The sequence below is a fragment of the Panthera leo genome, chromosome B3 (assembly GCF_018350215.1).
Source record: "Panthera leo isolate Ple1 chromosome B3, P.leo_Ple1_pat1.1, whole genome shotgun sequence".
Taxonomy (NCBI): domain Eukaryota; kingdom Metazoa; phylum Chordata; class Mammalia; order Carnivora; family Felidae; genus Panthera; species Panthera leo.
Window position 1 is genome coordinate 116,362,297 of NC_056684.1, and position 26,402 is coordinate 116,388,698.

The 26,402-nt window shown below is 42.3% G+C and overlaps 1 protein-coding gene across 13 annotated transcripts in view; it reads left to right on the plus strand.

The window, feature by feature from the left end:
• The window catches only part of SIPA1L1 (signal induced proliferation associated 1 like 1), a 362,552-nt gene that overhangs the window by 227,050 nt on the left and 109,100 nt on the right, over window positions 1-26,402 (plus strand). For all 13 annotated transcript variants that reach the window (XM_042943670.1, XM_042943676.1, XM_042943662.1 and 10 more), the window contains 2 exons: window positions 5,322-7,121; window positions 25,444-25,574. In XM_042943670.1, coding sequence (XP_042799604.1) covers window positions 5,624-7,121; window positions 25,444-25,574 — 1,629 coding nt within the window. In that variant the 5' untranslated portion in view covers window positions 5,322-5,623. The remainder of the gene's footprint in view (window positions 1-5,321; window positions 7,122-25,443; window positions 25,575-26,402) is intronic.

Below are 26,402 nucleotides of genomic sequence, written 5' to 3' on the forward strand. Positions count from 1 at the left end.
TCTGTCCCTCCCCACTTCACACTCTCTCCCTCTCTCTCTCAAAAATAAATAAAAATTAAAAAAAAAAAAAGTGTTCGTTTCCTGCACCTCAAACACCTGTTGTGTTTCCTCTGATAATTCTGAGTCACTGTTCCCCTTCTGCTTATTGCCTTTTACCCTACTTTATACCTCTATGTTTCTACTGAGCTGCTCAGACCTAGCCCTTTGGCATTATATCGCATATTACATAAGTCTAATCATGTTTAAGTATAAGAGATAAACATTCACACTTACTTCTCTTCTTATTTTGCCAGCTGTTGAATCATTTCCCTACCCACCAATAACTCCACCAGGAAACTTGGGCACCTTCTTTATTCTAGTCTCCCGTTTCCGCCATCAAGCTTTCTGCCGAATTTTGTTGTTTCCTTCCCCTCCGCTATACAAAGGATCTTCAAGCTTTAATAGGACTTTGAAAAGTAACTTTTTTCAGTGAACTTTTTTAGTTAGGCGGTAGGTTAGGAACCAAATGTTATTTTTCCTTTTGGTTCTTGCTCTGGCCTAACAGACACATTTTAAATTGCTTTCTTATCTCCAGATTCAAAGGTAACTTCATTTTATTATATAGGTTTTGCATTTTATAACTTCTTTACTCGCTTGGTTAATTTCAGGGCGTTTTTGAATCTACTTTGTCTCCATCAGTGGTCTCTTATTCAGATAGTGAACATTTGGAGAACAGGAACTGGATTTGTCAACCCCGTTTTTCCCAATCCTTCCTGCTTTTTGTTGAAGGGACAGAACAGAAATGAAAGAAGGGAAATTCCTCTCTAAAGAGTTACATACTGATTCATAAATCTTAAATTCTACATGACCTTGCACTGAGATGTTTGTATGTGTTACAGGCTCGCTTCAAAGACTGAGACACCCCTTCCATCTGAGATGTTACTTTTATGCAATGTGACTGAACTTCAGAAAAGCCAGGAAGGGATGTAAAGAAAATAGTTTACCTTATTTGGTTGTCCTAGCTAACGTAATGTTCAGGCACTGTGAGGTTATAATTCTATTATAAAATAAGCTTCCTATTACATTCTAAAGTATATTTATGGGCATTACTAAAGAATATTTATGGGCATTCTAAATCTATATATACAACTTTATACACTATTAACATTGAGACTTTCATAAATACTCAAAATTTCATAAGATAATATTTCATAAGTACTAGTGGAGAAATCTAACAACATCCCATTTTGTAATATGGACATATTTGATGAGAAGTGCTACATCTTTTTGGTCAACATACCATATTGTGTTGTAAATTATTTCAGGGAAGAACTATAGTTGTTGGTTTTTTTGTTGTTGTTTTTGGGTGTTTTTTTTTTTTTTTTCGTTCCCACATCTTCTTAGGTAGCCTCTAAACTATTCTTTATGCCCTTGGCACAAAGAAAGTTTCTCGTGTTGTTCCTTTCGTTTGGTTCCTTCAATTATTTATTGTTCTCACTTCCTTACCACTCATTCATTTCTTGGAAAAAAATTATTTTTCCATTTTTCTGGTAGCTAATTCATTATACCAACTGGTAAATAAGGAAGATATCAAATGAGTACTTGTATATGTTTTATCTGGAGTTTAGGGGAGAGAGTCATGAGTAGGGATTTGGAGGTAACGGCACAGGGATTATATTTAAAAGTTCAGGTACCTATGATGTCACCAGACCACACTGGCTACCACGCAGCTATCTCCTCACGTAATTCCATTATTTGGTCTTCATTCAGTTGCAGAGGCAACTGTGACCCAACCAAGTCAACAACACCCTGCTTTCCAGAGTAATATTTTTACCTGAGTATACTCGTGCCTACTATCTTATCCTAATGCATTCAGTGCTCCCATACGTCCTAATACTAATACCCTTTATAGCCCCTTCCCAAAGTATGAAGGATAGTAAGAGAGGCCAGCCAAAGCCAAGGATGCCACTCTGGAATCACTAGCTGTTCAGTGGAGTCCACTAGCGATACTGAAGAGTGACCAAAAAAAGAAAGGCAAGAGAAAATGAAGAACATGGTTATCAGGGAAATCTGGAGAAGAGAGTTTTAGGGAAGAGGAAGGGGTCAAGATTGTGAATGTCTCAAGGAGCCAGAATCAGAAGGACTGTTTTTACACCTGTAGCTTCCCTTGAAGGGAGAGATTGTTTCCTCAAATACCCTCTAGCACCAAGCGTGTGGTCAGAAGGAAATTCAGAAATGCTGGGGATGATTTAGAAGAGAGGAGGAAGCGCTTTTTCTGGAAAATTGATGTAGGAAAGGATGGCAGGTTACGTTGTGATAGACCTTGAGTGATGAAAAGACTTTCCCAGTAGGATTTGAACGCATCTTCTTCTAGAATTTGCAAGAAGTCACCGAACTAAACAGTGGGGTTGGTTGCTAAGTGGGTCTTCCACTTACGTTCCAAATAGTACGTAGAGGTGGAAAATTAAATGTGTAGCAAGGAAGTTTTTATACAGCTGACTCTTTCAACAGATGGAGGTGACGTGCTATAAATTAGTATTGTTCCTCTATTCAAATCTATTGCTTTTTACTGTATTCGGTGATGCTTAGGCAGGTTTGCTGATAATTAAGAGAATTGCTAATAATTGTCAGCATATGTTTGCTTTTCCATCAACACCAAGGAGTAGGCTTTAGGTGTTACAGATCTGTCATAATATTACACACATAGTTGAAATTTTTATTTTTGACTAATTTAACAAATGTAAAACATATATATATTTCTACATATGCTAGTCTGTGTCCAAAGTTCATATTGCACTGAAAGGGGTTTGATGCTATAAACAAGGATGGGGAGAAAGGGAGGGAGATGGGGCTGGGAGGCAATGAGAATAGGAAAGAAGGTCCTGAGGACAGAAAAAAATCTGTTATTTAACTTAGTTGTCTGTCTTCAACTCCTTGGTTTTGACAGGTCATTAAACTGTGGGCACTCTCTCTCCCTATGTGCCCATCTCTATTTTGAAATTGACAGGAAACATTGCATTGTTTTATAAGACGTAATGGGAGTCTTGGCATTTCTTTTAAACTGCAAAGAAATTTTTATGAAATATAAGATTTTTTAAAACTCATTAAAAAACCTAGGAAGCATGTGAGATGGTTCCGAAGAGGAGGTCTGTAGTAGAGTCAGCCAAGCCTGGGCATTTCCAAGTCAGTTCTATTTATTGTCTTTTAGGGCTGCCTTTCAGTTTCCTCCTACAATGGATAGAACTTCACATCTCCTAAAAAAAGACAGTTCTGCAACAAACTATTTTCTAAGGGAAATGAAATGTGACAAGAATGTCTTTTTTATCACCGTGGCATTAGTGCGTTGGCCTTTTAGAGACCAAAAGCTCTGGGAATGGTAGATTTATTTGGATTTCTGTGAGCTTGTGACAAATGTTGAAAGCATCTGATTTTTATAAGAATCTACTTAGAATTGTGCTTGATGCTAGTATATTCTTTGTTTGAAAGATAGTTCATTGAAATAAACAGCCTGCCCCACCCCCAGTTACAAAATAGCTCATAAATTCCAGCTTTGGTTGCCTAAAGATTTTTTTCTATGGAGATGGGCTGGAGGTTACTTTGCATTTTGGCTCAGTTGGCTGGTTTCCCTCCCATCTTAGGAGGAGCACTTCTTAAACCTCAGCTGTGGCCACATGGGCATACCCCGCGCCTCTGGAAGCAAGTTAGCACGTTATTCCACTTGAAGGCTTACAGTTGGAGAGGAGCATGCGGCGTTTTGAATTGTAAAGGAAATCCTAGCAGTCTGAGGGCAGAAGTATCTCGAAAGCTCAAAAGCCAGGTTTAATTAGGTGGCCGTGCAAAACCATTATTCCCCGTCACAAAAGCCGAGGAAGAGGAGCCAGAGTGAAAACAATTGGCGCTTATCGGCCGGTGGCCCGGCCCAGCCCATGAGCCCAGCTGGAGCTCAGCCGGCCCTGCATTCTGCAGGCAGCGTGCAGTTTTTGAAACTCCCCTCAATGTTCCAGCCTTTAAATAGCAGCGAGTCTTCTCAAACGATGCTGCGTACTGCAAGAGAAATTAAAGCGGCTGCCTCGGAGGCAGGAGGCCGACTAGCGAGCTGCTTAATTATCGTGGAAGTAAGTGCTTGTTACCGACGAGCGGAGTGCAGCGAGCGCGGGTCGTCCCCGGGGCGTCTGCCGTGATTTGTAGACAATGCAGCCCTGTCAGCGCAGTGCTGGTTCAGCAGCATCCTTCCAAACATGTATTTGGCAAGAATTTAAAGGCCACCTCTTGTGTAATCCGTGGAGCCCTGGAAAAGGGTCCTCTGCCTTTATTTTCAGGATGTACGCAACCACGCGGGGTTTTGCACTCAGCATGCGTGCCTCTTGCCTCCCGACTGACGGGCTCACAAGGAAGTTGGTGTTCTTCACCCATCACCTGCAAGGATGCTAACACTTCTCTGTCGTCTGTCGGGGAATATGGACAGGTCTGTCCAGAGCAGCATTTTTTTTCTGCTGTCTTCGTAAATCAGCACCGGAGGGGCGGGTGGGGGGCGGGGGGGAGAATGCAGCGCGTAAGGAAATGCAGGCATTTGGTTAATTAGTGGAATTATTTCTAGCTTCAAGAGTAGACTAAGGAGAGCTTGAGAAGGGGTGGTGGTGAATGCGGGATCCATCCCGAGATACTCCTTGTGGGGGTAAGTAATAAAGTGAGGGAAATACAGAGGAGTGCTAATGGGTATAATGGCTCCGGGAAAACCCTGCTTATTTTTCTCTCTATTGTATTTGCTCTTGCCAACTGTCTTAAGCATTTGTAAAGAACCAAAAAAAAAAAAAAAAAAAAAAAAAAGCAAGTAAGGATTTTGAGATACAGAAGGTGTGTTAAAAAGTGAGTATTGCAACATACTCGATAACGTAATTTTTTGTCTTGTTTAAAAATTGTACACTGCTTAATTATCGAACTCTGTTGGTTATGTCTCGAACTTCTGGTCAGCACAGTGGTGGGTTCATGATGCTCTACATTATTGGAGGTCGTTGGAGCCTGTGCTTGGTCTGTACTTGGGGTAGGAGCCTTGATGTCCTAGAACAAGATCTCCACGCCCCTCCTCTTACAGGAAACAGTTCAGTGAAGCTCAAGTATGAATAGTCTTTTAAAATATATATCATTTAAAATGATGGATGGTCTTGAATGGTTTCACTTTTCTTCCTTTCAAACCTGCTTTACTAAAAATATGGGCTGTGAACTGCAAACCACAATCCATTATTGAGTCTTTTATTTTCTTTCATGTGTCTGCTTTTAGCAGTTGCATATTTATTTTTAGATGTATTTATCAAATGCTAATCCTAATTGTCCTTCTCTTTTAGGGAAAGCATGGGATTATGGCAATCACAGAGTCCTCGTAATACAAGTTCCATTCATTTTTTTCTGAAAGACAGCTGTCTGTTAAAGTGAAGCAAAGGAACTATTGTGGATTATAATGTTTTGAAGATCTGGATTGTCAGAGGTTTGGAAATAAGGCATCATTTAACCTTTTAAATGAAAAAGATTAAGATCTCATGCAACTGCTATATTTTCTGGAAACCATTCTCCAAAAGGGAAGTGCACATTTAAAACTTAGATATGATGGTCCTTTGTACAGGGATTTGAGTCTGATTGCTTTTACATCATGACCAGCTTGAAACGGTCGCAGACGGAGAGGCCTGCTGCCCCCGAAAGGGCCTCGGTTGTCGCCACAGATGGCGCCCCCAAAGTCCACACTGACGACTTCTACATGCGCCGCTTCAGGTCCCAGAATGGCAGTTTAGGGTCCTCGGTCATGGCTCCGGTAGGGCCCCCCCGAAGCGAAGGGTCTCATCATATAACCTCGACCCCCGGAGTCCCCAAGATGGGGGTTAGGGCTAGGATTGCGGATTGGCCCCCGAGAAAGGAAAACGTCAAAGAATCTAGCCGTTCAAGCCAGGAAATAGAAACCTCAAGTTGCCTTGAGAGCCTGTCCTCCAAAAGCAGTCCTGTGAGTCAGGGAAGTTCTGTTAGCCTCAATTCCAGTGACTCAGCCATGTTAAAAAGCATACAGAACACACTGAAAAGCAAGACGAGGCCGGCGGAGAACATGGACTCCAGATTTCTCATGCCTGAAGCCTACCCCAGCTCCCCTAGGAAGGCTCTCCGCAGGATCCGTCAGCGGAGCAACAGCGATATCACCATAAGTGAACTTGACGTGGATAGCTTCGATGAATGTATCTCGCCCACATACAAGACTGGGCCATCACTGCACAGGGAATATGGTAGCACCTCTTCAATTGATAAGCAGGGAACGTCCGGGGAAAGCTTCTTTGACTTGCTAAAGGGCTACAAAGACGACAAGTCTGATCGAGGTCCAACTCCAACCAAGCTCAGTGACTTCCTCATCGCCAGCGGGGGCAGGGGCTCCGGTTTCTCCCTGGATGTCATAGACGGGCCCATCTCCCAGAGGGAGAACCTCCGGCTCTTTAAGGAAAGGGAAAAACCACTCAAGCGCCGTTCCAAGTCTGAAACTGGAGACTCGTCCATTTTTCGTAAGTTACGCAATGCCAAAGGTGAGGAACTTGGGAAATCGTCAGATCTTGAAGACAACCGGTCAGAAGACTCTGGCAGGCCCTGGACATGCCCGAAGTGCTTTGCCCACTACGATGTCCAGAGTATACTATTTGACTTGAATGAGGCCATTATGAACAGGCACAACGTTATTAAGAGGAGAAACACCACCACGGGGGCATCGGCCGCTGCCGTGGCATCCCTGGTCTCCGGACCTCTGTCCCACTCGGCCAGTTTTAGCTCCCCGATGGGCAGCACGGAGGACCTGAATTCCAAGGGGAGCCTCAGCATGGACCAGGGAGACGATAAGAGCAATGAACTTGTATTGAGCTGTCCGTATTTTCGGAATGAGATAGGTGGAGAAGGCGAAAGGAAAATCAGCCTGTCAAAATCAAATTCTGGTTCCTTTAGTGGGTGTGAAAGTGCCTCCTTTGAGTCTACGCTTAGTTCCCATTGCACAAATGCAGGAGTGGCGGTACTTGAAGTGCCCAAGGACAACCTTGTGTTGCATCTGGACAGGGTGAAGAGATACATCGTGGAGCATGTGGACCTGGGCGCGTACTATTACAGGAAATTCTTCTATCAGAAGGGTGAGTAGAGCTCCTTTGCCATGATGTATGAAGTAGTTAGATTTGCTACAATTCATACCTTTTTGCATTTCTGAGTTACTGCCTCTTTTCAGGCATAAAAATGTATATCAAATATTAATGGTTTTTTTAATTTAGTGGATGCAATTATAGCCTTTGTAGAAAAGACTTGCTTTGTTACCTTGAGAGATAAATGTCATAAAGTTGAAAATATTTTAAATACAGTTTTGTTTTGTTTTTTAACTACAAAAACCATCTTTGTGCTGCCTTTTCTTAGCAGTCTTAATGCTTAGTACAGAACCATTTCTTTTCTGCCTCAGTGTTCTCATCAGGAAATGGGACTTATACATTCCTATAACTTTGATAGGAATTTTAGTGAACATTGATTGTGTTATTTGGCAAAAGTCACAGAGCCAGTAAGTTTCCCGCAGGAATCAAATCTAGGTCTTAACAGATTTGAGTAGAAAAGAGTCTGGAGAGATAAGGACCCTTAAAACATCGGTGACTTCCTTTGCAGTCTTTCTGGTGTTGGGGGGGGGGGTACATATTGCATACATTGTTGGATCGTAAGGCCCTGTGATTCATGGAACAGTAAGTAGTTTCAATGAAGTCTTGGGAGCTGTCATTGTTTTTGAGCCACGTTATTAATTGAAGAGTGAGTTTAAGTCATACGAGTACCCAAGCTGAGAAACCAGCTGCTCACCAAGGGAGGACCTACACTGGTGGTCCATTAGCTAGGTCAGTAATCTCGGCAGCCCTGGTGAGTGGCCTCCCTGTATGTATGCAGAGTACCGGAGCAGCGCTCTGACTTTCCACTTCCTGCTTTGGGGTTTTTGAATCTTACTTAGATTCATTCTTCCGAATGCAGTTCCGCTTCTAGTACTCGTCGTAACTGTGTTACATTGCTCACATTAGACTCAAACTTCCCATGAGGTATTACATGATAGACCCTATTCAAGAGAGTTTATTGGCCAAAAGAGTCTTGTCTTGTTGCTAAGTATCCGTGTCCTCTAAGTATGTGTGTCATTGATATTTGACACTATGCTAATGAAGATCCCATTTTCATTTTTAAGCAATCTGTGTTTTCTCAGAATAATTTTATGGAGTTCAGATTTTAGAAATCACTTCTTCATTCTATACTGTCCGTTAGGGTACAAGGTTTTTCAGTGTTGCCATCTTAGCATTTGGGGCCGGATAATTCTTTGAGGGGGCTGGCCATCCTGCGGGCATTGTAGGATGTAGGAGGGGTCAGCAGCAGCCCTGGTCTCTGTACCCTAAATGCCAGTAGGTACCCCTCCCCCAGTTGTGATGACCTAAAATGTCTCCAGGCATTGCCAACTATCTCTTGGGAGGTAAAATTGTATCTAGCTGTGAGCCCCTGCTTTATTGTACCTGGGGACATTTCCCACAGGTGTTTCTTAGTTGTCTGTTGGTGGAGGCCATGTTGCCAAAAATGGATGCATCGAGTCCAACATAAGAGAGAACATATCAGTTATAATTTTACTTAGGTAGTAGTAGGCACTTTTTCTTATTAGGCAGTATAATAATAGTAATAAACATTTTTGAGCACTTACTATGTACCAGAAACTTTTAGTACGCATTTGATGTGACCTGCATTTTCTCATTTCAACGTCTAAATGCCCACCGAGGTAGGTACTGTTAAGGATGGCATTTTCCAGACGAAAAAACTGGGGCTGAAGTGGTTAAGTGAACCTAAATGGTTCAGCCGATGTGAGCTAGTGATGTGGGAGCCAGGATTCCACTTACGGTGCATCTCACCAGCGTAATGTCCTTAACCATCGTGTTCTTCTCTCTACTATATTAGACTGTAAGGAAGGAGTATGTTTTTCCATTTAAATCTGGTAGAAATTTGTATGGGATAAAAATTTGGGCATCTATGTTCCAGAGGAATCCAGATCATAACACTTCATAAATTTAAAAGCCACTAATCCAAAGTCATTTCTGATTTGAAGCATGGAAAATACCCTCTTACCCAGCAAAATTGGGACTTGTTAATTGAAAATACCAGTTAAAAGTAGGGAACCTTTAAAATGTTATACATGCTTAGAATGTTTCATTTTCACTCCACTATAAAAATGTACTCGGCAAACTCTTGTGAGGCCAAGGGCTTTTCTTTGACAGTGATTCCACTATTTTGAATTTTACATTGCCTTAAAAGTATCAACCACAAGGGCTACAACAGACCTTAGCAAAGCAATCCAATCTTGCAGAATCTTAGGTTTCATTTTTTTCCTCCTTTTTTAGAGTTGTCTTGCCCACATCTAATCCAATAGCTTTCTTTTTAGTGACTTGCTGTTACTAGGTCTTTCCAGAGCCTTCAGTTTAGTTTTTAATAGAAACAAGATTTATCTTTATTAGTACTCCTATTCCATCAGTTTCCATAATATTTAATTAAATTTCATCATTACAGTAACAAGTCGACTGGCATAAACAGGTTTGGGAGGACACAGCCGACTCTTCGTCAGCATGAAGTCCAGCCGGTGGGAACAGAGTGTGCGTGGCCCTGGAGAGGGCCTGCCCGAGGCCTGGGGCATTCGTCATTGTGGTGCGGGCAGGGAACTCAGCAGGAGTTAATCCAGGAAGTCGGTCCAATGGGAGGCCGTTTTGGAGTGCCCGCTGTGTTTTCTTGGGCCACACAACTTAGAATTTTCAAATCAGGCAGGTCGTTTGTCACAGTACGGTGATACCCGACAAATTATGGCTCTCAGTAACCTCATTTGATGCTGCAGTTAAGCCCCGAAAGTGTAACTGTGTGTTAAAAAAGTTAGGTGATCGCTATACTTAGTCACCCTATAGATTATAGTTAGACAAATAACTCTCTTATAATTTTTACTACGCAGCTTGGTGCGCTGGGATCAGCGCAGTCATTGTTTTTTCCTAATTTCCTAATCGGAAGCTGGAAGCGAGTTGTCTGGTTGAAGGAGTACGTCCGCGTCAGATGTAGGTTATCTTCTAGCAGCGGAGTGTGGCGGTACTGACCTGGCTGTCACTCCAGCCTCTTCATCACCAGATATTTTCCATTCTGCTGTTTAATGCATTCCTGACTTCACTGTGGCTAAGTCTCGGCGGGGGGTTGGGGATTCACTTCAGTGAAGGATACTCGGCCGTTGACGTTCCATGTAAATTTTAATTCTATTTGGCTCATGAAAGTGCAGTCACTTTTTCTGATGTCACACTGTTTTTAAAAATGTCATTATTTTGCAAATTTAGACTTGAGAGGATATTTGGCTCCACCAACGTAAGCCATTTCCAGTGCTGGAAGGAGGCTGGACCGATGGAGGAAGGAAGCCCACTGTTTGCACTTACTCAAATAAGCACCGCGCCATCACGGTGCTGCCCCCCACCCCTTTCTCTTGCCCCCTCCTCTCTACTGGTTTGCTAGTGCGCGTGGGACTCACCGAAGGTTAAATGACGCTAATAGCATCGTTAACATTTATTGTGTTACTAATTGTGCTTTATGCGGACTCGGACTTGGTCATTTAATGCTCTTAGGACCCTGAGGTGAACGTGTCGTTGTGGTAAGTCCAAGTGACACAACCACGGCCTTCCTGGAGAAACACAAAGTAGGCAGTAGGATAGCATTAAAATTAGTCGGGTCACCTCCCTTCTGAGTCTGCGTAGGTATTTTGTGTTTAGTTTTTATGTAGCTGCTATGATCAAAATACCAAGGGAGTTTGTAAGTGGAAGATACTGTTAAAGTAGTTACCCTCGTGGCTTGTTGAAGAGGAGACTTTTCCTAGCCATCACTCACCTCACTTTTCTGTGGTCATACGGGACTTTTCCAATCTTGCACTGAGTGTCTAATTGTCCACGAGGCCTGTCCTTCCTGAATCTCAGTCAGGGTGATGCATATATGGAAAAGAGTGGCCTACAGGCTGCCTTGGCAGTGGTGTTTCTCGCTCCATTGGTCAACAGGGTTGATAGGCTTGTCTCTGTGCCAGGTGGGGTGTCCCTCTCAAAGTCCAGTGACTGGAGGTGTGTGGTGGGGAAGGGCCTCTCCCTACTGCCCAGTGCCCAGGAGAAACTGCCATTGTCAGACCTGAAGCTCACCTAAGAATAGTTTCCCACTCCCGATGCATGTGTACCTAATTATTCTTCTGATAACCTTAAGCCATCATATTTGATGGTTTTTATCGTTTCCTTTCCTTGCCCTCCACCTCCACCTTTCCTCACCCCACCACACACACACCTGTTTGCACACATGCACACACATGCATGAGCACACACACACAAATCAGTTCCAGCAGAATGCTGGGCCCCAGATCTATCAGTTGGTCGTTGGAGTTCAGTTGTTACTGTAATACCCAGTTTCCTTTATAAAAGAGTGAGAGGAAAATCATCAACCATTTGTTAGACGAGCATCAAGTAGCAGTTCTGGTGGATTATGGCGTGGATTATACGTGTAGATCGTCATGGACCACCATACAGCAAAGCTTATTAGAAAAATCTGTGCTTTGTTTTTTTAATCCTTCTATAAGTTGTGCAACATTAAACTTGACACAAGTTGGGATATCTTATAATTCAGATTTCTTTAAGGATAGTTATGCTGTTTAGTGTTTTGATGTGGATAGTTTTATTCTTCAGGGAAGTGATAAGCCCGAGTCAACAAGTCTGCTTTACTGAACCATGTTGTGCTCTGTGTTCTTGAACTTCACAGTCAATCTGGGCCAACATTAATGAGGAAAGATTTCATCCATGTATAATAATTCATTGTTTTAATATCCTTGTGTTTTGTCTTGACTGAGATCACGTAAACTCTTATATGATTGGTCTGAAGTTAGATCTCTAATTAGGTGACCCTTTCAGGGAGATTTGGAGCACTAAATTTTTTCTTGAGCTAACGCAGGAGAGTCATTTGCTGCCATCTTTTTATCTGCTCAGGACTTCCAGAAGCCAGGAGGCCATTAGGTATGAAGGTTTGTATGTTTGCTCCTTTGAAAACAGTCCTCCTCGCCTTTCTTGGCTGTGATCTCCTGAGTTTTAACACAGATTCGCAGATTCTGAACTCTGCTCCACAAGGCATTGAGGATTCCCTAGTACCTGAGTCGTCTCCGCTCTGAGGAGTGTGGAAGTTGGTTAAGAGGGTATGTGCCCCAGATACTCCTCCCTGTGTTTTATTTTTAAATCAAGATAAACCATCAGAAGGCCACATTTGCACAAACACTTGACCTTATTCAAGGTCATCTTTTTAAGAGCCAGTCATATAAAAACAAAGTTTGCTGTTGCAGTAAAACTGGCGATGAAGCATTGCCTGTTATGTCATTCTTTCGCCCCTTTGGAAAGTTCCATGTGAGAAATTTGTTTTAGGAATTTGATGCCAGGACCTGTTTTCTGGTAGTTACCAAATGCCTGCTTTCTGGGGATACGTATATTTTATTGGTTTGCTTATTTTGTTTCTTTGCTGTGTCCTCTGTTTTAACTTCAACTCCCAAGACCAAATTTGATTCTCAAATATACAGCCTTCATTACTAACACATTTTTTTCACTTGCATCTTTTATTTCTGTTTCAGTAGCATAATTTGTGTATTTCCTTTATCATTAATGACCTCAAAAATTTCTTTTTGGAAAGGATAATTAGCATACATACATTTCCAAATGCAACCCCTGTCTTCCCGGGCTTTCTCCTCTGTTCTGGCTTCCTTTCTCCCCTGCTGTCCCCGGCTTCCACCTGGATGGCTGTCGAGTTGGCAGTGCAAAGCCCTGCATACAAACGTTGACTTTAGTTTTTCCTCCCTGAACAAGCCTCCCTCAGCACCTCCCTCTTGCTAGAAATGCCACTGGTATCGTCTGTCGCTTGGATTTGAAGCATTGCAGTCTCTTTCATGCCTCGTCTCCCTTAAGCTCCCCCTCCGATCAGCTGGCAAGGCCCCCTGGGTCCTCCTGGGACTCTGCTACCTTCCTGCTCTCTGTGTCCTGTTCCCGGTGCTACAGCTGTACACGCTCATTGCCTCTCGCCCAGGTTCTGGCAGAGGTGTCTCAGTCTCTCCATCTCTGTCTAGTCTGCCCTACTCAGAATCCAACCTCTTGCCTTTGCCAGATACAATCCAACCTGGCAACAGCGTAAATTTACATCGTATTGTAAATCTGATCCTGTAACGAATATATTGGGTAAGTTGAGTCCTCCAAGATGCAGATGTGACCCCCTGATAGGAAAAAAAGAGCAGAATTGAACAAGGGGACACAGGCCACAATGCAGATCTAGCGAAGTCATGGTCAATGCAGTGGAGTGAAGAATAAGCTTTAGAGGAGGTCCTGTGTTGGGCAATACCGGCCAGGCCCTCTTACCCCCAGCATGCCCAGTTTGTGGATGGGGGCTGCCCAGAAAGAGAGTGGCTGGGCTGGAAAACTGTGAAGATTCAAAGATGCTACAGGCAGAGCCTTTCAGCTATAATTGTATTTCTTGCGGCCCATTTGGTTGCAAGCCCTTTCCGGAAGGGAAAGTGCCGCTCATCTGTGGCTGCTATATACACATGAGTGGCTACATGATGCTTGGCAAGGCTTTGGGCACTGGAGTGGTAAGCAAAACAGACCACCTTCCTGGAACTTACATTCTGGTGAAGGAGACCGACAATGAATAAGTCACATAAAGGATACGTATGCTTATGGTAAAAATCTGTAATCTAGAAGTGGAGAAAGTAATCCCTCTCCTAGTTCCAGTAATTTGGCTTGTAATCTTCTATGTTTTTTCTTACACACACACAAATTCATTATCCCGGTTAGTATTAATAGGAATGTTCTTCATATTTTTAAAGTAGTTTTAAAAATCAACAGGTACACATGGGGCACCTGGCTGGCTCAGTTGGTATAGTGTGTGACCCTTGATCTAGGGGTGGGAGTAGAGCCTACTTGAAAAACAAGTACACATTTGTATCTTTATTCTTTGATTCAATAATGGTATTGATTATGCCTCTGGTGTGTGCCAGCTACAGTGCCCGGCAGAGAACAAAAGCACATGTACCTGTCTTCATGGTGTTTAGAGTCTGCCCTTGGTGACCTTGAGACAAACAAGAAACTATCAAGCATTATTTTTTTCCCCCCAATTTCAACAAATATTTTTTGAAAATCTACAATTTCTTTGTTCCACTTGCCTGGAGTCCATTTAGATGGATGGTGGAAACTCCGAATTTATCCGCCATGTCTTTCTTTTGTAATTTCAGTTTCTTTTTCATTTTGTTCTATATTTATCAATTTTATCTCCCAGAGAGGGGATTGGTATACACCTGTCTGCATTCTGTCATCTAGGCCTGCCATTTTATTTCAGCCAGTTGTATTTTTAATCCCCAGGATCCCACTAATTTTGTTTCCTTGCAGTTATTTTTCATAATTGCTCATCCTTAATTTATATACCTCACCTCTCTCCATTGCCATCCATTAGAAATTTCTTCTCCTGAGAAATGTTTGTTCTGTGTTTCTCATTTTTCCCTGTCGTGCTCTTCCTGGTTTTGCTTAGTCGTCTGGTGGTCAGAGTCCTGGGAGGACCGGTGTGGATGGCAGGCCTCCCCACAGTGCTGTGCGTCCCTTTCCCCAGCAGGCTTCCCTGGACGTGGACAGGGAGGACTGAGGGCTGGCACTGGAACGGCAGTGAGACCTCCTAACGTGCAAATGTCCCTGCAGCGTGAGAGGGCGGTGACCATGGTGCAGGATAGGAACCATGGGTGCCAGAGCTGGGCCAACTGTATCGTGCTCCGTTTCTGCATGGAGCTGCCTTTCCTCCTCCACCCCGGCGCAATGCATGTCCTGTTCTCTTCCTCTCTCAACCGCCTGGCAGGCTCCTGCCTGTCATGGGTTTGTGATGCTTGAGTTGCCCCCTGCTCCCCACCACTGCCCCAAGTCACCCTGTGCCCTTGTTTCTACGATGCTCTGGTTCCTAACCAGCCTAAGCACTCCTTGAAGGCAAAGACCCCAGATTAGGGAAGCTCAGTAAACGTTCCACAGTTGAACGATGTTTGGTGCGGATGTGAAGTCTAAGATAATTTATTGAGTCGAGTGTATCCTGTATTTATAGCTTCAGGGAGAGGCTGTGAGGGCCCTCTGTGCGCATGACCTTGTGTTCTACTGCAGACGCCGGTTAATATGTTGCAGTTCCTTTTCCGCTCTTTTCAGGAAATGAGACCACAAACAAGTCTGTGTGTGGTCATGGTGGTTTAGTGGAAATTAACCAGGACCACCAGGTGATCCCCACAGGCCCAACACACCGGTATGGAGACTGAACTTTACTAGTGTAAACTATAGTAGACACAACTGATAGATGCCAAAATCAGTGGGCGACAGTCGCGGAGGAGAAGGATTGGCATAATCTCAAAGTGTATCCCAAAGATACTTGTAATGTACTGTCTGGCAGGTGCCATCTTAGTGGAGTGAATCCAAGTCCATTATCATGAACCCCATGAAGTGGTGGTGCGCTGAGGTTACATCATTTCTGTGGTTCTCTTGCCCAAAGTACATAACTTCAGTCCAATCACGTGAAACCACCAGACAAACGCAGTTGATTGGTAAGTACTTTTCAAAGGTGTCCAGGTCATGAAAGACTGGTAAACAGTGAGGAACTGTGACAGACTACAGGGGACTGGGGAGAAATAACTAAGTACAATATGGGACAGAAAAAAAAAAAAAGGGCATAGTGGAAAAACTGGTGAAATTTGAATAAAATCTTTAGTTAATGGGATTGTACCAATGTTAATTTCCTGGTTCTGGTAATGATAATTGTACTGTATGTAGCATTGGAGGAGGCTGGGTCACGGATGTATGGAAACTCCCTGTACTGTTTTTGCAACTTCTCTAAGTATAAAGTAACTAAGATGAAAGTAAAAAACCAAAAACCTCAGGTGAAGTCAGTTACTGGAAGCTACCATAGGAACCATCCGCATGAAATCTAATGCTTACCCAACTTGCTGTGTCGAAGTGCAGCAAAACCACCACCATGCTTACAGATTTCCATATTCCAAAGAATTTCTATACTCTTTGCTGTCTCAAGGAAGGAAGGGATCTTTAGCTCTGTTATTTCAGGACAACTTGATAACACAAAATAAAAGCCTGTCGCCTGTTTTCTAATGCATACCTCATTATAACTGTAGACACCCAGTGAGCCCTTCATCCTGAGCTCCAAAGTCAGGTGCTCCAGAAATACTTGCTCTGTTGTATCCGTTCCTTTCCTCAGCTTTCTGATGGAGCTGCTCCTCTGTACATAGTGGCCATTCATCTGAACTTTAGGGCAGAGAGAGAGATCTCTAAGTGCATTGGAGTCAACTTAGAAGCATTTGATGGTAGAGAAGCATCAGCAGAAGCAACATCTGTACCTGGTAGACAGCATGTGTGTGGGCTGTGCTGTTTTTTTGAGACACACTGCGTTGTCTCTGACCTGCTGAGCGGTGGTGACTTCTCCCTTGACTGCATTTGTTGCTGTCTCTGAGGGACATTATTCCAGATCCTTCAAAAGCATTTTTATGTAGGAAGATGCCTTGCAACAATATCCCTGGTAAGGAGGGACAAAGGATGTTTTAAATACAAAAAGTGTAGTTATAGACAGGTGTTTCATTGTTAATTTCTCTCATTTGAATGCTATATTTTTTTCTGAGTTGGCATTTGAATTAGTGTTAACATGAAAAGTAAAGAATTACACTAGTATGCACCCTTTAACTTTAAAGGTTTTTTTAACACTCATTGGCCATTTGCAAACCAAATACATATTTTTATACTTCAAAAAAATCTTCCCATCATAAAAGTCATATATATATTCGTCATAAAAAAAATTAGTAACTATAGAAAATTAGAAAATTAATCTTACAGGATTGCTAGTGATTTTATTTGTCTCATCTTTTTAATACATTCCTATTCATGTTTTCAGTAAGGTAGAATCATTAAATACAGTTTATATATTTCTTCCTCGTTCTGTAATTGGCTGTGCCATCATTTATTTAAAGTTTTCCACCTATTGCAAATTTCAGTTTTCCAGTTTTTTAATTTTTTTTTTTTTTTTTTTATTGAGAGAGAGAGAGGGCATGAGTGAGGGAGAAGGTCAGAAGGAGAAAGAGAGAGAGAACTCTAAAGCAGCCTCCGCACCCAGCACAAAGCCCCACATGGGGCTCCAGCTCACAAACCATGAGACCATGACCTGAGCCAAAATCAAGAGTCAGACACTTAACCGAGCAGCCCAGGTGCCCCTAGTTTTTCATTATACATATTGTTGACATCAGATGTTCCTAAGTGTCTCTCCCGCCCACCCCCACCCCCCACCATTGACCTATTTGGCAGTTTGGCAAAACCTGTGGATTCTTGAAATAATGTTTGTTTTACTCAAATCAGAATAATGTTTTTAGGGGCAGCTCAGCGGGTTAAACGTGTGGCTTTGGCTCAGGTCATGATCTCACGGCTCGTGAGTTTGAGTCCTGTGTCTGGCCTTGTGCTGACAGCTCAGAGCCTGGAGCCTGCTTGGGATTCTGTTTCTCCCTTGCTCTCTGCCCCTCCCCCCCCCTCTCAAATATAAATAAACATTTAAAAAAATTTTTTAAAGAATGTTTTTAAATACATAAAATAAAAATACAAAGTGTTTAAATACAAAATGTTTATTTAAAATTTAAATGTTAAAAATGGTAAAATACAATAGTGTTTAAAATTTTGTAACATAGCAATAAATGTGTTTCTTATGCATTATTAAAAAGATCTAGTATCGGGTCTGATAATTTTCAAAGTAGTGATGAGCATAACTGATATTTTGATATGCCTGCAACAACTATAATGTGATATGAAAATATCGGGGTTTTTTTTGATGTCAAAGTCACATGTACAGCTAATATTACTGTAGTATGTTGCCTGCATTTATAATGGACAGAAATGCTACATTTCATTTAACAGCTGGTGAAAATAAAAATTTTTTTTTCATTTAAGTTCATGGGCCCCCTGATTTCTATCTATAGATAAGATTAGAAACCTCTGGCCAAATATAAATGATCTTGTTATGTAACTTCCCCCCACATACCCAGTTATTTCCATAAGGTAGACATCTGTAAATCAAATGCTGTGGCCTTTGCGGGGATCTTGGTTTTTATTGCCGAATTGCTCTTAAGAAAGCTGAGCTCAGAGGGGCACCTGGGTGGCTCAGTCGGTTAAGCGTTCGACTTCAGCTCAGACATGATCTCACAGTTCATGAGTTCAAGCCCTGCGTTGGACTCTGTGCTGACAGCTCAGAGCCTGGAGCCTGCTTCACATTCTGTGTCTCCCTCTCTCTCTCTGCCTCTCCCCCGCTCATACTCTGCCTCTCTCTCTCTCTCTCTCAAAAATAAATAGAACATTTTAAAAAATTTTAAGAGGGGCGCCTGGGTGGCTCAGTCGGTTGAGCATCCGACTTTGACTCAGGTCACGATCTCGCGGTCCGTGAGTTCGAGCCCCGCGTCGGGCTCTGGGCTGATGGCTCAGAGCCCGGAGCCTGCTTCCGATTCTGTGTCTCCCTCTCTCTCTGCCCCTCCCCTGTTCATGCTCTCTCTCTGTCTCAAAAATAAATAAAACGTTAAAAATTTTTAAAAGAAAGCTTAGATCAGAAAGGTCTGACTAGTATGTTTAAGCTTGTATAGTTGAACATTTTCTTGCCTACTTGGAATATTTATAGCATATATTTTTTAACGTTTATTACAGGCCCAAAACATTTTAATTTCATCACTAATGAGATTGAATTTTCAAAAATATAATTACTGGCTGTTTTTCAGAGATAATGACCAATAACCCCCCCCCCCCATTTTGATTGTTACTCTTTATTTTCCTCTTGTTTCAAATAGAGTTTTCTTTGAGCTTTTTTTCCCCTTTAATCATTTTGCTGCAGTTTATTAATGTCAACATAACTTTGTATTAAAGTCTACCTTTTATTGGCAAGTTAGGGGGCTAGTATGGGCTGCTTAGTGTCACATGCTCTTTTGAGCACATTTGTGCTTAATTTTGGCAAGTTTGGCAAGTAGACCACCCTACTTTTTAAGAGCTACCTGTCAAAAAAAGAATTGGAACTTCAGAGCACTGTGTACTTTGTAAATGTGCACAATTACTCTTATGCAACAATAATTATAAGCTTAGTGGAGTGCTTTGGGACAGAATTCTGGCATGTGGCCAGTCCTGTGTAAATGTCCACATCCATTACTATGACCTGCTTTTGATTATGATGCAAAGTCCTGGGCTATTTAGTTCTCATGGAACCTCCGCCCTTTATAATTAGGATGAGCCCTTTGGGGACCAGAGACTGAGAATCTCTGAGTGGTGCGCTTCTCGGAAAGAGCCATTCTTCAAAAAGTTGGCCTCTTGTTACCGCTACTTTGCCAAACCTATGTCTCTCATTTTAAAAGCAGAATATGCTGCTGTTGTTTTTCTTCTTCTTTTTTTAAAATTCTCCTAACTTTAGATCTGTCTTTTCTAAGTTAGTTATTAGTCTTATTAAGATGGATAAGTTGCACGAAAACAAAACATCTGAACAACTTAAACCCAAGAGGCAGAGATGAGCCGCTCTGCAGAAGCATGTGGTCCAGTGAGCAGGCTTCCTAGTTGCACCCAGATTCTCCAGTAGAAGTGTCAAGGGTCAAAGTTCAGGTCGACTGCACTAACAGTGGCACACTTGCAGCCCACCCAGTAGACTGTTTCAGCAAACAGTGGCTTAAAATACTGAACATGGTGAAATAGTTTCAGTTGTCAATGGTTCCATTCTCTGACCTGCTGACATGTAGGGAGGCCCAGGTCTGTCAGCTCAGCACAACTATCTTCAGTGCCTCCTGCTGCAGGGACTTAAGGTGCCTTTTCTAGAGAAAATGGGAGGGTTTTCGCTTTTCCTTCTGCGTAGTCGATTAGGGTGACTAAGGTTAGAATATGAACATTTTTGTGACTTCAGCGTATATTGCTAAGACGCTTTCTAAAATGGCTGGAATCAGTTCACAGGGCCACCAGCAGAATATGAACGTGACAGCTCAGCTCGGCCAAGCACCAGTTTTCACTTCAGAGATGTTGTTGCTAGTTTGTCAGGTGGGAGATAGCAGCTAAGTTTCATTTGCTTCCCATGTCTTCGATTCGCGTTTATCACATCTAATTTCCCTATTTAAATTTCTAAGTTGACAACTTTAAGGAAATATTTTAAGTTTACAAATTATTTCTAGAAAACAAAAACGTAGGGGCGCCTGGGTGGCTCAGTCGGTTGAGCGGCCGACTTCAGCTCAGGTCATGATCTCACGGTCCGTGAGCTCGAGCCCCGCGTCGGGCTCTGTGCTGACCACTTAGAGCCTGGAGCCTGTTTCAGATTCTGTGTCTCCCTCTCTCTCTGATCCTCCCCCGTTCATGCTCTGTCTCTCTCTGTCTCAAAAATAAATAAACGTTAAAAAGAAATTTAAAAAAAAATGTATTTTTGTTCCTAATTCTACACAGTGCAGATTATGCTGATCTCCCTAGGGAAATGCACAACTGAAATTGTATTACAAAGTCTGCAAGTATGAAAACCACAGGAACAATCCAGAAAGTGCTGGTTGAAACCCCGTAACTCTTCTGATTGTATTTTCCTTTCCTCCTTTACAGTTAAAATACGGGGCTCTTCCCCACCCCCCACCCCCCCATACACTTGTTTTACACTCAGCTCATGACCAGGTGATGTGACTATACTTGATCTAATTACTGGAGCTTTGAATTGTTTCCTATTTCCCCTTTCTAAGATTGTGAATTTTTTATTTATTATTGTGAATGTATCAACCAGAAATACAGTTATTTATGCGGAATATTCTAGTGATAGCAGAACTACTGATTGGCACTTTCTGTATCATCCTTGTTAAAACTCAGGAACCAGAACTAAGAACTTCAGACTAAATATTTGTTTAGGTGTTAAATATGGAAAATGAAGGCGGGGGAAGTCAACCATCTATGAGTAAAATGTTAACATCTCTCCCTTTAAACACAGTGAAGCCTTGCTTATCACACAAGGAATATCAAGGAATAAAGCTTTTGTTTTTATATAAACCCTGTTTATTTTTTAAAAATCTGATTTCATATATTTTCAGAGATTGCTGATTAAGATGCTTTTAAGTAATCTAAATCTTTTCTGTTCTGGGAATATGAAACCAATCCAAAACCCAGGTGTTTTTAGTTTTTTTGGGTTTTTTGGGGGTTTTTTTTGCACACAATGCAGAAATTGCTCCTCTGGCCACTTAAGCAATTTGAGTTCAATAAAACTTTCTTTATGTATGATCTGGCTAGTTCATCCCTTAAGGCATCAAATTGTATTGGACTTTTTTTTTTTTTATTTTTTTTTTTTAACGTTTATTTATTTTTGAGACAGAGAGAGACAGAGCATGAATGGGGGAGGGGCAGAGAGAGAGAGGGAGACACAGAATCGGAAGCAGGCTCCAGGCTCTGAGCCATCAGCCCAGAGCCCGACGCGGGGCTCGAACCCACGGACTGTGAGATCGTGACCTGAGCTGAAGCTGGATGCTTAACCGACTGAACCACCCAGGCGCCCCGTATTGGACTTTTTAAAATTCATAATATAGTATCAGGAACTTTGGGGAAGATAATGTTAATATCAAATGGCTAAAAAAAATGAGCTTTGGAATCAGTATAAGATCATATATTTGAATTCTGGCACTGTTTGCTGTTTGCTAGTTGTGGCTGGACAGTGACTTATTCTCTCCAAATCCTAGCTGCCACATCTGTAGAAAAGAAGGAAATCTCTGTATTTTCATGGTGGACACGAATATTAGGTAGAATGCTTGGCAGAGCACCTCAGTGCACGACATGATATCATTGTAACAGAATGTGTGCGGTATTGGGTTTGGCACTCCAGTATGCTGGCACCAAAATGTCACTGCCTTGGGTGGTATAATGCCTGCATGTCAACTCATCTGTCAGTAGGTTTATCTACCCTACTTGATTGTCCAGTTCCTCTCCCCTTCCCCTCTCCTCCCTCAGACTTCATCGTCCTGAGTTCTCCCATCACACGCTTCCAGGCCTTTCTGTAACACTCATCCGCAACTCCCCCACTCTTGTTCTCTCTCTTTCCCCTTCCATCCTCACAAAACACAAAGCTGATTTGTGGATCTGACTGGAAGAGCCCTGTGGAACTGATGAATAAGTCTGCCAGCTAAGGGTGTAGGTAGAGGGCTGCTAGGAAAAAATAATGGCACAGCCAGGGGCAGGTACCGAAGGTGCTACCCAAAGCCTGAGGTGCTAAGACGAAGGTACTGAGCTTGAAGGACAGGCAGAACCAAGACTGGCCAGAAGGACCAGATAGGATGCCTCTAAAAAGGCTGGCATTTTGGTTTATTAATGTTTTTTATTTATTTTTGAGACAGAGAGAGACAGAGCAGTGGCAGGGAAGGGGGAGAGAGAGAGGGAGACACAGAATCGGAAGCAGGCTCCAGGCTCTGAGCCATCAGCACAGAGCCCGATGCGGGGCTTGAACTCAACAGACCTTGAGATCATGACCTGAGCCGGAGTCGGACGCTCAACTAACTGAACCACCCAGGCGCCCCTGGTATTTTGGTTTAAAGAAAAAAATCAGAGTCATTTGTCTTAAGATCAAAGTTTAAGGACTCAGAAATTCAATTTAAGGTGACATACTCAACCAAAGTCCACTGCCAGAGAGTACACAGTACATTTGGATTTTGAACTGAATAAAGGTTCGTGTAGAAAGGGTGTTTTTCTATACCTCTGTAATCCCTGGGAGCAGAGAAAACAGACAGTGTGCACAAAAAACAAGGCTCTTATTCTGAGAGTAAGTCTTACTCAAGTGGAAACATATTTTGGACAAGCAGAATCTGACCATGATAGCAGTGAACTTAACTCAGGGAACCAGACCAGAATTCCCATCTATCCCATGAAACTGAAATAGAGGAACAAATGGAAACGCTTGCTTGGAGCTCTTTTTCAAGGAAAAAGGAGAAAAAAAGTTTCTGCACCGACACACACGAAAGTTTACAGTCTGCCTAGAGTTATCAAACCAGAGATGGGTTTGTTTGAAGATAGAGTCTGGATGAAATACTAGAAATCACTTATACTTATCTCCGGAACATTTCCCAACTCATAAATGTACTTATTTAACAGCTGTGAAAAATTGCAGAAAAATATGATCAGAATTTAATAATGACACACAAAACTTTACATGACCTTTAATTTCTTTTCTGCTTTTTAAACATTGAGTTTTATGCAGGGTTTAGTTTCTTTTTTATAGTTTTTAAATGTCTATTTATTTTGAGAGAGAGAGAGAGAGTGAGCAAGGGAGGGGCAGAGAGAGAGAGGGAGAGAGAGAATCCCAGTGCAGAGCCTGATGCGGGGCTTGAACTCATGAACCATGAGCTGAAACCAAGAGTTGGACGCTTAACCAACTGAGCCACTCAGGCACCTCCTCTGAAGCTTTTTCAGTGTGTTGAGCTCTTTGCTCCTTCAATAGACAGCCCCAGATTGCTGTCTTGTTTTCCTTTAAGTTCTTGTCTGCTCTTTCATGCGGTTTCTGTCTCCTGCCTTTCCGTTTTCTTCTTTGTTGTCAATTGTTGTATCACATTGCCGTCCGTATGCAAGTCTGTAACAGCCCTACACTCTGGACTTTGTCAGCCTCTGGAACAATCACACCTCTGAGACAAAGCAGTGAGCTTGAAGACCAGACAACCAAGCTTATTAAAATTGTATGCGACGTAAGAGTAAACAGCCCCTGAGTGTGATTCACACGTGCAGAGCTTTGAGGGTATACAGAAATGTTTGTAGTGAATTTTGTGACCTCCATTGAGTTGCTTTTTGGTTATCCATGTGTGAGCGGTTCATTGCCCGTATTCCCATTGTGTTTTCTTATTTTGAATTTCCAGGGAGTATGATGACGTTCTTGGAGAGCCCTCACTCACTATATGATTGTATCTTTTACGACCACTCTTTAGTACTTGTAGAGTACCTTCATATACATTACCCAAATTTTAAAACTATATGATTAGATATGTTATGCTATTATTTCTTCTTACTCTCATGGGTTTTCAAATGCTTTTATATTTTGCATGGGAATGACACATATTTTCAAATGTATGCATTTTGTATGAGGAAAATTGACCGTGTCACGTCTGAGTCATTTAATGCCTGTGTCACATGTAAATGAAATAGGACCACGTAAAGTGCTGTGAAGAATAAGTTATCCACTTTAGTTTTTCATATATTTCTGTGTTTTGTGGACTTCCTCGTCGGTGAACCATCTCATGTATTGACAAGTTTTATTTTTTTTAAAGAAGTATATACTTAGTGTACAGTGAATATCATTTAAAGAAATTTTTTTCTGTAATTTAATTTTGATCCTGACTTTCCATCTGGTCAAGAGGAAGGTAAATTCAACACCAGTCCTTTGGAGTCTTGAGCAGTGCAGCCCGTTTGGGGAAGGGCCCTGAGTCATCATGTCAGTCACCTGGCCACACTGCCTCTCTAGGAGGGACCTGTTATCCCAGCCCTCACGTGCCCTCCAGGTTCATGGCTCTGTAGGTCGCCTTTCGTGCCCACTGCATGGGAACCACTGGTAAGGTGCAAGAGCCCCATGCTAGACTTCCACCTCCTGGGCGTACTTCGAAGCTCTGTCCTTGTAGACCCTACTCTTGCTGGGAGCAGAGTGCGACTCGGTGATTCACAGACCTTTCTGCTCTCTTCAGTTCTGGGAAGTCTTTGTTAATCTGGGGGAAATTCCTCAATCCTCAAACTCTGTTCTCAACAGATTCAGGGTTTTGTTGTTGCTATTGTTTTAACAAAACTAAGGAGCATTGGCACAAACCTTCCCTTAGGCGAGGAAGCCTACATAATGCAGCCCATTTAAATGGTAGAGTATGGGGCGCCTGGGTGGCTCAGTTGGTTGAGCGTCCAACTTCCACTCAGGTCATGATCTCACACTCAAGGGGTTCGAGCCCCGCGTCAGGCTCTGTGCTGACAGCTCGGAGCCTGGATCCTTGCTTCAGATTCTGTGTCTCCCTCTCTTGCTCCCCCCCCCCCCCGCCTCATACTCTCTCTCTCTCTCTCAAAATAAATAAATATAATAATAACAATTTTTTAAACAGTAGAATATAGGGACAGAACACAAATCTCTTTTAAAAACTATAGTTAAATAGTAAGTTGCAGAGGTAGTGAAAAAACAAAAAACTCGATAGGCCACCTCTATTCAGTGTTCTGTTCACTGAGACCAAACTTGTGTATCTAAGTCTCTGTTTCTGTAACTCACTGAAGAATATTTGTTAAATGCATTGACATTTTATTGAGTGATCTTACTATCAAACAGAATATAACATTTTTAAAGTGTTATGTAAATGTTCTAATTTTGTTTTGTCGTCTTTTACCTAAGAACACTGGAACTATTTTGGGGCCGATGAGAATCTTGGACCAGTGGCTGTGAGCATTCGGAGGGAAAAGCCAGAAGAGACAAAGGAAAATGGATCTCCCTACAACTACCGAATAATTTTTAGAACCAGTGAGGTAAGTTGCAAACCAGAAGGATTGAGACTCGATTGGAGTGAGGAAAAAATGGAGTGGTCGCAGTAGCAAAGCAATTAAATTTAATAGCACATAGTTACAAATGCTTTTGAATAAACAAAGGCCCCTTTCATTCATTCTGATGGTGATGGGGGTGGACATAATGGTTAGATTTGGATCCTTCCTTTCCATGGGGCTCTGGATAGATGCAATAAATGAATGGGAGTTTTGATGCAGAGAAAGATACCTCAGTTAAGTGTGGCCCTAGGAAATTGGAGCCCTCAGAATTCCAAACTGGATATTGCATATCCGGCTCAGGCGGCCGGAAAGCCCTGAGCCAGCTTGAGCCAGGGGCCTTACAGATGAGAGAGGGTCACCCAAGAGTAAACTCACTCTTACAAAGTGTTGCTTAGGCCAGTTCTTGACCCAAGAAGAGGGAAAGGCTCTTTTCTTCTTCCATTTTGCTGTCTCTTGAGCCTGTTACCTAGGCCTTTTAGAGACAGAATGCAGACCAGTCAAACCCAGGGCTATCTAACTGCACGTTGAGACAGGCTCTTGGAGCTCCTTAGGAATCTAGGCACACATAATATGTGAGTTTTTATTTTAAAATGAAATTTAGGTCAGAAAAGAAAAGGAAAAATAAAATAGCTAACGGAGCAGGGGTTTTTTTTGTTGTTGTTTTAAACTCATGAACAAGTTTGGGACAGTGGTTTGCTTTCTTTGTAAATATATATATAGTTGTGCCAGTTATGAATTTATTATTGCCTCCCTGCACCAAATTCACTTTAGGGCTGTTGTGAGGCATTAATGCCTAATACTCCCCTGAGGTAT